Source organism: Chaetodon auriga, chromosome 6 (assembly GCF_051107435.1).
Source record: "Chaetodon auriga isolate fChaAug3 chromosome 6, fChaAug3.hap1, whole genome shotgun sequence".
NCBI lineage: Eukaryota > Metazoa > Chordata > Actinopteri > Chaetodontiformes > Chaetodontidae > Chaetodon > Chaetodon auriga.
Window position 1 is genome coordinate 11,475,612 of NC_135079.1, and position 12,438 is coordinate 11,488,049.

General features: G+C 41.4%; 1 protein-coding gene across 9 annotated transcripts in view; it reads left to right on the forward strand.

Annotated features, from left to right (window-relative positions):
- The window catches only part of megf11 (multiple EGF-like-domains 11), a 69,034-nt gene that overhangs the window by 36,749 nt on the left and 19,847 nt on the right, over positions 1-12,438 (forward strand). For all 9 annotated transcript variants that reach the window (XM_076733773.1, XM_076733779.1, XM_076733774.1 and 6 more), the window contains 4 exons: positions 7,787-8,033; positions 8,196-8,316; positions 9,752-9,888; positions 11,737-11,949. In XM_076733773.1, the coding sequence (XP_076589888.1) occupies positions 7,787-8,033; positions 8,196-8,316; positions 9,752-9,888; positions 11,737-11,949 (718 nt within the window). The remainder of the gene's footprint in view (positions 1-7,786; positions 8,034-8,195; positions 8,317-9,751; positions 9,889-11,736; positions 11,950-12,438) is intronic.

A 12,438-nucleotide genomic window follows, 5' to 3' on the forward strand; every position in this document is an offset into this window, starting at 1 on the left:
TGCAGCAGCCCAGCACGTACATGGATAATTGATGTCATGTTGATGTTAAAACAAACTGGTTTAAAAAATCTGTTTCAAGCTCACACCTCCTGATAGCAAGTCCTAGATTCACCTATGACTGCCTCTGCCTCCGCTGTCTGGAGAAAAACAGACGTGTCTGTTCAGTGTCACATGAAGCACTCAAATACAGTAATTACAATAAATCATAATCTGTTAATGAACTGGGCTGAATTTTCTCTCTGTTTTGGTTTTGCTCCTCTCGTCTTGATTTGATGTTCAAGTGGTCGTGAGAATCTGTAATGCTATTTATTTCATCCTCTTACATTTCATGATCAAATGTAACACCCATTTTAAGCTTTTTTTCTTCTTTTAGTTATTTATTACTGTATTGATCGTAAACAAGACATCAGCTCTGGCTTTGTCCTCTAAGAGGATGTGCCTTCTGTGAATGCAAAGGGTTACCCCGTTTAGCTGCAGTGGTCGAGGAAGTAAAAGGCAAAAGTATTGGGGAAAAAAAAAAAAAATCTTAAAGTATCAGAAATAAAAGTAAGAGCTTTAATATCATAGTGGGTGACTTCTGGGCTAATTTAAGTGCTTTATATACCATTTGGTGTTCTTTCTATAACAATACATCATATTTTAGTAACTGATGATATGTTTTGATGTAGATGTGGAGTCAGTCTATGTTATGTTTAAGTGCAGTCTCTGTTTCTGACATGTAGAGGTATAAAGTAGCATTAAATGAAAATAGTGAAGTACAATTATCTCAAAATCATATGTAAATACAGTACTTGCATAAATGCACTCCTCCAGTTACGTCTTCACTGCTGTTGGCCTGTGCAAACTGAGAATCTGATTTTTTATTTTTTTTTCACACACACGGTTGCATCACTGCCACAGCAAACCGTTGTGAAATGCTGATGGGGATGCCCCTGTTGGCATTATATGAGTACACATCAGTCTCCACTCTGTGACCGCATCCCTCCAAATTGACTGTTGTTCCCCTATGGCACATTCTACTTCATCCTAATTAAAATTAATAATTGAAAATTGGAAATCAATGTGTGCAAATTAAGTGTGGTAACAGTCGGTTGTATCGGGTTGACATTGTTTTCTGAGCGGCTACGTCTTCGCCCGTGACTGATCTACTTTCATGTTTGTGTTGTCTGTGATGCAGTGCAGTCATGGCTTTATTTATACTCCGGTCACTGTGTATCGGTGTGTACTGTAGATAAACGTCCACTTCTGCTCTGATTGCTTTTTTGTTGTTGTCCTGTGGCAAGAGAGCAAAGGGTTTGTTTTCTGCAGGACGGGGTGAAGGGTAAATTATTAATTGGAAGGAGCAGTGGGCTGTGTAACAATTTGCTGATCCAGAAGCTTTCATGAGCCGTGTCAGGTTCTGTTGAACAAGTGACTGGTTTACCGCACTGAGGCTAAAGCACCCCTCACAGCCTGCTTGCATTGCTTGCTCAACACAGTCTGTTCTATTAGAAAGAGAGGGCCACTCTTTTAAGCCACATCACTCTTAGGTGCTTGTTCAGAGTGTAGCATGAGATAACCTGGCCTTGTCTGCCTTGGTCAACCACTGGGCCTGTTAACCCTGTTAGAGAAGCACTGCAGAGGAACCAGCTGGCACCTGCAGGGCTCGTATTGATCCTGGTTCACATCCTGAATAGAACTTGGACAAATGATCAGATCCTCCGCAGGATTAACAACCAGTCTAGTTGTTTTAATCAGTAATGCATAGCCCTAAAAGAAATTAAGTTATTCACTCATTAGTTTTGTGGTTCCAAATAGGCAACAGTCAGATTGTGTTACTTCTTATCCAGCTGCAAGGTGGTATCAGGAGGGAGCATATACTGCATTATAGTGAAGTATCTGAGCACCGAACTCTGCTCAGAGTCACCATGTTGTGTTGTGGGCTTGGCTCTGTGCTGCTCTCTTCCCCAGGGGACCGAGAACACACAAGGGCTCGGCTAAGATGAATTAGGGCAGGACAAACGACACGCCCAACAGCAGAGGCTGCAGCACGCTGTTATTCCAATTCAGCAGAACTGCCCCCATGACTATTGGCAGTTTCTTCTGTATATTTAGAAATACATTTGTCAAGCTCACAGGGATGCATCTAAACCATTTGCTTGTCTTGTCTGGGTTTTCTGAGAACTAATAAATAACAGTGTAATACGTCAGCAGAACATGGAGGGAACAGTGGGGTCTGTCTTGTAGGGTATTGGCAGCTTTTACAGCCACACGTTTAACAAAGATGAGAGACATTTATCACTCAATGCAAATTTTCCACTTTACACAACAATCATCACTTTCCCTCTAGACCCTGGTCCCAGTCCTGTCGGTGTCCTGCTCTTCACTCTGTTAGTCTGTGCCATTGAGTCTGGAAGCTGTGATGAATAGCTGAATGTTGAGTCGGGCTTTTATTGAATAACTCCTATTACAAATAGCTCATATTGACTGAAGAGCAGAATATAACATATTCTTGTGTCAGCTAAACTGTAGGCAGAATTGTTTCATTGTTCCTTTAAATGTAATCAATTTAACATTTAAAGTCTGTGAAGAAAGCCCTTCTCTTCATGCCATTTTGAAATAGTGACTAATATTAATTGTGGTCATGGACCGGAGTGTAATTTAAAAATTGCGATCTGTCATGAAAAAAAGAAAGAAAGAACAAAGCCAGTGGTACAAAGTGTGAATCACACAATATGAAACTCAGAGGTGCACTCTTCTCGTGAGGCAATGCAGGAGACTCGTCAAGACAATGAGTCACGCTACTTTGCTTTGCCACAAGCTCTGCTAAAGACTAACCAGGGAGGAAAAGACTCTCAGGAGCCGGAACATTTTACCTTCTAATGTCTTGTATGAGTTAAGTTATTCCCCGTGTCAGCACTGTGTGTTAATAATAGTTATGTGACAGTGAGTGGCTCTGGCAGTGGGGAGTGAAGTTTGGCCGTGTGCCAAATATTCCAATAGCAATAATGTGGTTTTCCCAGTTGGAGTTGGCAAAGAAGCAAGCGACTGTCTGCACCGACCACCTCAAGTGGCCGGCGTTCATACCGGCCCAGCCATGATTCCAATTGAAGTTTGCTTTTGCTCGGTGTCCTGCTGAGTAAATGAAGTATGAAAACTCAGATGCCGTTTGAATGTGCAGAGACATTCTGCTGTTTAATGAGCTTGACTCAGGCCTTCATTTTGAATTTAGCTTTGAGAAGCTTTCTGCCGCCTAGACTCCCCCTCATAGAGAATAAACATTTTGCTGAAGAGGCCAAGTTCAGGAGAACTTCTGAATGAAGTCAGCTGTGGAAAGCTGTTCGGTTTTAATCTGGTTGAAGACAGCCCCTGATCATGCAGACTCCTGAGCACACTTCAAAGCTCAGCACCACCACGATGGCTCTCTCAGCCCATTCTTTGGACATCACCTTCAGAAGTTTACTATCTGCCAGTGCCCCTCAACGTGATCTGTTTTGTTCCAGCCAAGGGGATTATACCCAGCTCCTTGGGATTGGACCTTCCCCTGCAGTGTGTGAGGTTATCCACATTCTAACTGTTATGTATTATGAGCTCTGAGAGTCCGGGCTGGCTAGTGTGTGTCCTCTGGTTAGGCTCACTGACCCAGGCCAGACCAGTTAATGGGCTGGATTGCAGCTTCTCTAGTTTCAGACTTGTGTGGGATTCGCTGCCTACACACCACAACCCACAGGGGGTCCTCATCACCTCAGACAATTTATCTGTGCTCTCTAGAACCACAAGCCTTCATGCTACATGCTACTTTCTTCTGCCGTTTCTCTCTGTTTTTGCCCACAGCTCATCATGAACTCTGACTCCTTAATCACAGTTAAATGCTGTCAGAGCTAGGAAGTGAGAGACTACTGGGTAAAGTTTGAGAACCTCTGTGTAGGAGAGAGACAGCGAGATAATGGGCTTTGCTCTCAATGTGCTGAGGCCTCTAACTGCAAGCTAAAGAAGGTTTAAAACTTCAAATGGTAACATTTGTTGAGCTCCTAAGCACCAGAAAAGTCTGCAAATTAAGCGCTGGATAGATTTTGGTTTATTTCAGTTTTTCTCTGCCGCTCTAGGTATTTTTTACTGACATCATGTTTTGAGTTATACATGTAGGAATATAAAATGCGCTCTGTGTTAAAGTGGTCAAGGTTTGAAGCTGGAACCAGAGGTGATGATGCCACCAGCTATATAGGCAGTGCCTGTTTTTGTACTGTGCTGAGGGAGCACTGTTGAGCTGAGGGAGCTCTGATGAGTGCTTATAGAGTGCTAAACCAGGTTGCAGCTGAACTGCTCATCCATTACCCCGGCCGCCCGCACACACCTCAGATTTAATGTGCCAGGGTCGTTTGCGTGGCAGCAGCTCAACCTTCAGGGAACTCATTCATGCCAGACTGGAGGCCAAGAGCAGATTAGATCAAATCAATGCGAGCCCTGTAATGTGGCCTCTAGTCTGTCCGACCCGCAGAACTAATACTGCACTAGCCCGGTGTTTCAAGACCCCCTTCAGGGCAGACCTGTCTGTATCAGGGAAGGGCTGATCATCTTCCTGCTGTGTACCTGGAAAAACAGGCTTCAGTGCCGACCATGAAACAGGGTTCATTAAGCTCCCACTCTGGCAGATCACAGCTCTGGCAAAGCGAGCATACAGGGAGGGGGCGTAGTGTCTTTACATTTACAACTGAGTCCGCGATGATGTGGGAATCAATAGTGGGATATTCACCGTCCTGGCTGCTGTGCTGGCCTGGATCTCAAGCTGGGCTTTTGTGTGAGGCAATACAGCCGCCGCCGCTGCTGCTGGAGAGACATAAGGCTGTACCAATCACTTAAATCACCACTAGATCCTCGAAAGAACAATGTCCCTGGTGAGAGTGAAGACTGCCTGCTACCCCAGCTCAGTGCCGATTGTTCTTCGCATAAAAGCTGGTTGTTCATTTAACCTTGAAGATTAGCTATTTGCTTGCAGTTTATGGGACGTATTGAGTTTTTCTAAGCAGGCCCATCCCCTGAGGAAAGTGAGAATTGCTTGTTTTACATCATTCCCTTAGGTACCACTTAGTGCTATCACTGAGCTGTTTACATTAACCCATGTAAAGCAGCTAGATTATATAACTTAACCAATTTTCGTGAGTGCCAATATTACAATACAGCTGGCAAAACTAATTTTGCTGTTCGTCGTTGAGAGATGACACCCCTGGGGTCTCTGTATTTGCACAGTTGTCACAGAGGATGAACATTGTCTCATTCAAATTGAGCCTTTCTGCACTGTTACTCCAAATTCAATAATATAAGACAGTTAAAAGTACATTTAGGAAAGTCTGCAAAGTGAGCATTTGTCATCAGAGTTATAGCAGTTTGATAGTTTCACAGCCTCCAGTACCTGAAGATTTTTTTCCTGTTGGCCATGTCGACAGCTGACTGCTGAAGTTGCACCTGAAAAAGGTGTTAAAAGACATTCAAGTAACAAACTGTTATATTTGAAAAATCTCTCGTTCCTTGTGTTCTTAATCTTTGCATCCTCTTTTGCTCTTGCCTCTCATCGCTGAGAGGTGCGAACAGCTTGCTTCCCTTTTTGCAGATTCATTTCAGGGTGTTATTAAGACCTTTCTCTATCATGGTTGTGGTATGTCAACATCACATATACTCACCCTGGTACAGTGCACTTCTTTGCCAGTTTCTCAGAGACAGAACTATATTTTGCACCTGTTTGATCGTTTTCATGGCACTTGTAATGCAAAGTTTTAGTCATCCTACTACAAGGAAACCACAAGGAATTTGAGTTAAAACACACTGAAGAAAATTGTAATGTGCATGTTTCCCTATTTTCTGTCAATTTATGAAAAAGGATTAATCAGTTATTAAGAAAATAATCTACAGCTTAATTGATGATGAAAATAATAGTTAGCTGCAGCCCTAATCTAATCAACTTCTAAAGTATGCTAATTACCAAGCACCAATAGACAAGCTAACCTTAGCTAATGATTAGCTAATGTTAGCTGGTAATTAAAAAGAAAGCATTGAAGTTAGCTGTTGTCTGACTTCACTAAGGACCCAGATAGTTTGTGGAGGCCAAAACAGAACTAAACTGAGAGTGAGAATTTAATTTTAGGCGACCAGAAAAACTTCGAATGGTTGATAACATTGCTTTGTGTCAACGACAGTGGGCAACTGCTTGCTAACACATTAGCTTCACCACTTTGTAATAACACTGCGGTGAGCACTGTGTCTGTTAGCTTGTTTTTATGTTTTGTCTTCCCTACTGATTAAGCCAGCTTTGATAGTAATGAAAACATTACAGCTGCAAGCACTAGAGTTCAGCTAGATACGCTCTTAGCATTAGCGGTCGTCCTGGAAGATAAGGACAGCATTTAACTAATGTTCAAAGGCAAAGTGCCATCTATTGATCTGTCAGGAAGGACAACTTTCCCATTAGAAAATGTGGGAATCATAAGTTTAACTTTTGTCTTATTTTTGATGAATACCAAACACATTTGCCATATGTATCACAATTAAATAGCTAACTGTGATGTCTGTGTTGTTTTTGTTGCTATAAATGAGAGGATATATAGGACTAATAGGCTACCACAGTGTTTAGTCTAAATGAGTCAAAAAGGAAAGAAAATCAACAGCCCTTATTCGTTTTATTATGGCCCTGTCCAATAGATGTATTTATTGACCTAAAGAGTTTTTTTTTTTCAAGAGTTAACTTGATAAAGCAGCCTGTCTGTAAAGCAGCTGTAACGTTTATCAGTTTTCTTTGCAGTGTATTTTTCAGCCAGAAGCTTTCTTTAGTCACTTGGTCACAGTTTGATGAATGTTGTGAAAAGCTCGTATTGACAGGAGATATGAATTTTGTTCTGCAGTGTTGCTGGCTTTATAGATGTCTTACAGAAGCTTTGCAGTATTCATAGGTGTGAAACAGGGACTCAGTGGCCACACACACAGTCTCATTTTGATTTCTAGCTCGCATTTGCATGTTCTCCCTGTTTTTGTGTGTCCCTTTCTCTGAATGTGTGTGACTGTCAGAGTTACCTCTGTGATGGATAGCAGGCTGTAGGGGGTGTTCCTCTGCTTTTTGCTCAGGGCATGCTTGGATATACTCCTGCGGCCTATGACCCAGACCCCGGTGATATTTTAACTGCTGTACCTTGCAGCAAATACTCAAACAGGATAATTTGTGTGTATTTGTTTGAGTATTTAGGTACATCAAAGCGTTGGTGTGCTGCATGTGGGACTGACTCAAAATGTTCTTGTTAATGAAGAAACATGTTGCCAAGTGCAACAGTGTGGCTCATTGATGTGTTTTTAATTGTTTTTGGATGACAATGGAGCTCTGGGGCACAGATGAATAAGACATATCTGGCTGCACAGTGGTTTTGATCTTTTTGTGGGATTTGTTGACAGTAGAAAGAATAAGAATATCATGAGAATTATGTTTAAGCTAAAAAAAATACATTTACATTACAAACTGATATTTTATTCAATTGATAGAAAATGAATAATACAGACACAAGCCAAGGATGAATGTCAAGATTATAAAGCATATGAATCACTGTAGGAAAGTTTTCACAGTGTATCATACTAATTAGTTGCAGGAGTCATTTCCAGGGACGTTCACTATTCATGATGAACTATTACATGTACCACAGGAATCCATTTATGAGTCATTTTATTGCTTGATTGCATTTATTTTCCATATGATTTCAGTTTTCAAGGATAGCTCCTGGTGTATGTTTTGTTTTGCTCTAGCTAATGCCACTTCTCTCTGTGCCTGCAGGCTGTGAGAGTGACTACTGGGGACCTCATTGCAGTAATCGGTGTCAGTGCCAAAATGGGGCGAAGTGTAACCCCATCACAGGTGCCTGTGTCTGCACTGATGGGTACCAGGGATGGCGTTGTGAGGAGCTCTGTGAGCACGGTTACTATGGCAAGGCATGCCAGCTACCCTGCCAGTGTCTCAATGGTGCCACCTGCAACCACGAGACAGGAGAGTGCATCTGTGCACCGGGGTACTCAGGGGCTTTGTGAGTACCAGCATCATATTTATTCTTTTGTAACTTTCTCTTTGGTGTCTCAGAGACATTGTGTCTTGTTTGTCTCAGCGTTATTTGTTGATGCAAAGAACTGCAGGTGAACACAAGTTATGTGTCTGAGACATTTGACTCTTGACTTGTGTGTGGTGACAGCTGTGGAGAGCGCTGCCCCTCCGGTAGCCACGGGCCTCATTGTGAGCAGCGCTGCCCATGTCAGAATGGAGGAACGTGCCACCACATCACTGGAGATTGTTCCTGCCCTGCCGGGTGGACGGTAGGTCACAGTTAAGGTGGGATGCTGATGAGCAAAAAAGGCCTGAGGGAAGAGAAGGGTTGAATATCATTGGTGTTCTGGAAAAAGACGTTTATATCTCTAATGTACTCTTTACAGCAGAGACTGACATGTTGAGAACCTTGATCAATATGCTGTGTTCAATTATAAATGAGAACGTGGGATTCTCTACTCCCTGCAGGAAAAAAAATGGAGTTCCTAGTGGGGAGGTTGTGCATGCTTTCTCAAACCCCTCTTCACACAGTAAAATCAAGTGAACATGGCCACCCACAGTCAACAATATAAAGTGTTTGTTACATCCCTGTGTCCTAGTGTTTCAAGGCAACGTTCCCAGTTTGATCCCAGCACCACACGTCAGCATGTCATCTTTCTTGCACTCTCTGCACGTTTGTATCTACTGTCAAACGTTAGAATAAGGGAAATAAAGCAAAAACAAAATCTTTAAAAACGATTTTGTATGCTTTAAAACCACTGCCTGGTTGGATTTTTGGCACAGGGGTGGAAGTCATGGATTAGATGTTATGTTTATTACGGTGCTTATGTATCATGATTTAATATATTTTTCTGGGAAATTCAATTGTGAAACTGATTGCATTTGAAATAACCAGATATTAATGCCAGTTTGCAGCTAATCGAGTGAATTCAAAACCTGACAAATCAAGACTCTTTATCACATTTATTCCAAAACTTTCTAAAGATTCAAATTAGCTGTAATGTCACAGTTGTGTATGCAGGGATGCAGGGAAAGAAGGCATTAGACCCAAATGCAGGACACCAAGCAGGCAGGCTGAAAAAACAAAAGTGAGCTTTAACAAGGTTAAGCTAATTCTAATTCACAAAAGCAAGCAGGAAGCAGGCTGAAATCCAAGAACTCCAGAGAAATACCACAACTGAACGAAGAACAAACTGGGACTAAGAGGCTAATTAACTAATAAAACACAGGTGATAACGAAAACTGGCAGAGAAACACTCACAGGATGTAAAGCAGAACATGAAGAGACTGACTTTCAAAACTAAAACAGGAATCAGACTAAGCAAACCCCAAAACTGTAACATGTAAAGCTTTCAACACTGCCCACAAGTACCTAAAACAGCCAGAGGTTTAAAAGGGATCACAATATAAACAGCATGATATAATCTCTGAGGCAAGACATATTTCTCATTATCATATCCGCTTTCAATCAATTACTTGCCAATACAGCAAAAATAATTGGTTAGGTGGAAATAAACTCTGCATTGAGTTGATCTTTTTGAAGATGAATGTGTGGAAATAGAAGAATTGTGTTGTTTTGAGTCGTGTCGTCACTTTAGATTATTTCTTCAATGGAATAACGTCCCATAAACAGTGTGTCCAAATGATCTAAATATCAATAAAACACGCAACTCATGTGATTCTTTGCTGCGCTGTTTTTCAAAGGGTTCGGTTTGTGCCCAGCCATGCCCTCTTGGAAAGCACGGCATCAACTGCAGCAAGGACTGTTCCTGTCGCAATGGCGGACTGTGCGACCACATCACAGGGCAGTGCCAGTGCGCAGCTGGCTTCAGTGGACGCAGGTACGCGGCAGACAGCCCTGGCAGACGGACTGCTTAATTATCATGCACAAAAGCTTTCCATGAAGTACTCTGCAAACTTTTGTACTCCTAACTTTGAAAATAGGTCAGACAATGGCATGATTTATTGATATTAGTATTTAATGCAAAGGGATGGTTTCACACCGACAGTTACACATTAAAAAGTCAATCATTGACCTATTCTCTTTGTTGACATCCAACAAGGCACAAACCTGGCTGTTCTTTTAAAAAAGAAACTAAACAGTGGAATAGTCTCACGCTCAAGAGAAATAGGCATTTATAAATGCCCATTAGTCCATTTGAAGGTGGATTGGAAGCTTTTAATACGGGTGTTTATGTTTAATTAATCTTGTACTTCATGCTGGCCTGCAAGGTTTCATGTCTTCAGCCTTCATCCCCCTCCACTCTCAGCCTGTCCATTGATCTCACCATGGGCTACATGCTGTTTGGATTCTGCTCATTAATTATAAGTAATGGGCTTATATTAAGGTCTCATTGAAATCCACAGATCTTTTCACTTCCCCATGCCTGCCAGAGCAGCCCAGAGCAGCCTGGGTTTATTAGTTCAGCTAAAGCAATTGTCTCTTGGATGGAAACACTTCCTCGACAAGACCTTCCCTTTACTTTATTATTTTGCAAAATTGCCCTCATTCATTTTGCAAGTGGCAGGTGAATTAACCTGCCAGGAATAATCTGAGATTGTGTTATCCCCCACCCTCTGCTGTCTAGTATAATAATACCATTGTCCCCTGATAAAACTAAAACACGAGTAATTTAAACATGAACCATAACTTGCCCATTTTGTAATGTAATTGAGCTATTTGTAATCGCTTTGTTAGGCACTTGAGATTGATACTCCACCAGGATTGTATACTTAAGCCAGTATATTTAAGTGAAAAAAAATCAATTTTCTGATCTACTTCAGTGCTTCATGTGGAGAAACTCCTCGGCAATTCTAATTTCTGTGGTTGATGACGATTACTAAGTCTGGCCAACCCCTGCAGAGATACTGAAGCTCTGACTGCTGATAGCAGGGGCCTGTTTTTACAGCTTCCCTGTCATGTACTTGTTGAAGTTTTGCCATGTCAGCCTTGAATATAAGACAATATTTTCAATTAAATATTCATTATCTAAATTATAAAACATAAAAAGACTATGAATAATTTAAGATTTTTACTATATTGCAATAGTCGCTGAAGAGTTTAAATATCGACGGTACTTATACAAACTTTGCATTGTGCAAATGCCATCAAGTGTATTTCATGCTCACAGTTACAGTACAGCACTCATTCAGTACTTCTTCCTTTTAGAGTTACATTTTTAGAAACAATCAGAGAATTTTAGCTAACACAACATATCCCAAATGGATATTTAGTATTATCAGTTTCAGCTATAAAAATATGTAAGTTATAGATTTTGCAGCAGTAACAGCAGTGGTGGTATAATGAAAGAGGCAATTATGCCATAAATAATATAAGATATAATTATCATTCATATTTCATCAGAATAATATAAACTGTATGCTTTCTTTTATCTCTGTGAGTATTATTCTCATTGCTGAATAATCTGTAACTTATTTTATGATGACCAACAGAGTCAATGAGCAAATCTTCACTTTGCTTTGCTGTTGATTAATTTTCTGTCCATCGAATGACTGATTAATCGACTGATTGTTTCAGCTCTGATGCCTTTAGTCCGTCACATGTACAGAGTTGCTGTGACCTTTTTAACATTTGAATTCCATGTTACCATTCGTCACTCTAATTTCTTTTCATGTACATGACATTTTTTAGAGCATCAATTTAAAAGACAGTGTAATCTCTCCTCCAGGTGTCAGGATGACTGTCCTGTGGGCAGCTTTGGTCCTCAGTGTAACCAGAGGTGTGAGTGTCAGAATGGGGCCAAGTGTCACCACATCAATGGAGCCTGTCTGTGTGAAACCGGGTTTAAAGGCCCTAATTGCCAAGAGAGGTTCTGTCCACCAGGCCTCTATGGCCTCATCTGTGACAAGTACTGCCCCTGTAATACCACCAACACCGTGAGGTAAGTGAGACATCAGTGCAATGACACAGACAGCTTCACTTTGACCAAAGCCTGAAGCAAAGCCCTCAAGCTCTGTATGAATAAAGGCTTCTCCAGCCCAATTTCGCTTCATCTCAGCTCGAAGCCAGCACTCATTCTGAAGTCTGGACACCTCTTAGCCATGTCATCCAGTTAGCTTTTAATCGCGACCTTTGCTTCATTCATAATTTCTCAGCAGCATTCATAGTTAATGCAATGTTAATGCTCTGATTCCGGCTGGAGTTGGGCACCGACCATAGAAGTCATTACAGAACGAAGGAGAAAAGGGACACCTCATCTATCTGAAACAAGCACGTAGACACATAGATGGATGAATTGCTGTTGGCGCAGAGCAGATTTCACACTTTGACCCTGCTCACGAATGAAGTGTTGATACTCTCAGAGCTGAAACTTTGCCTCGCTCTTTTTCTTCCTGTTGTTGTGCCATCTTTCTTTCTCATTATGTTGTAG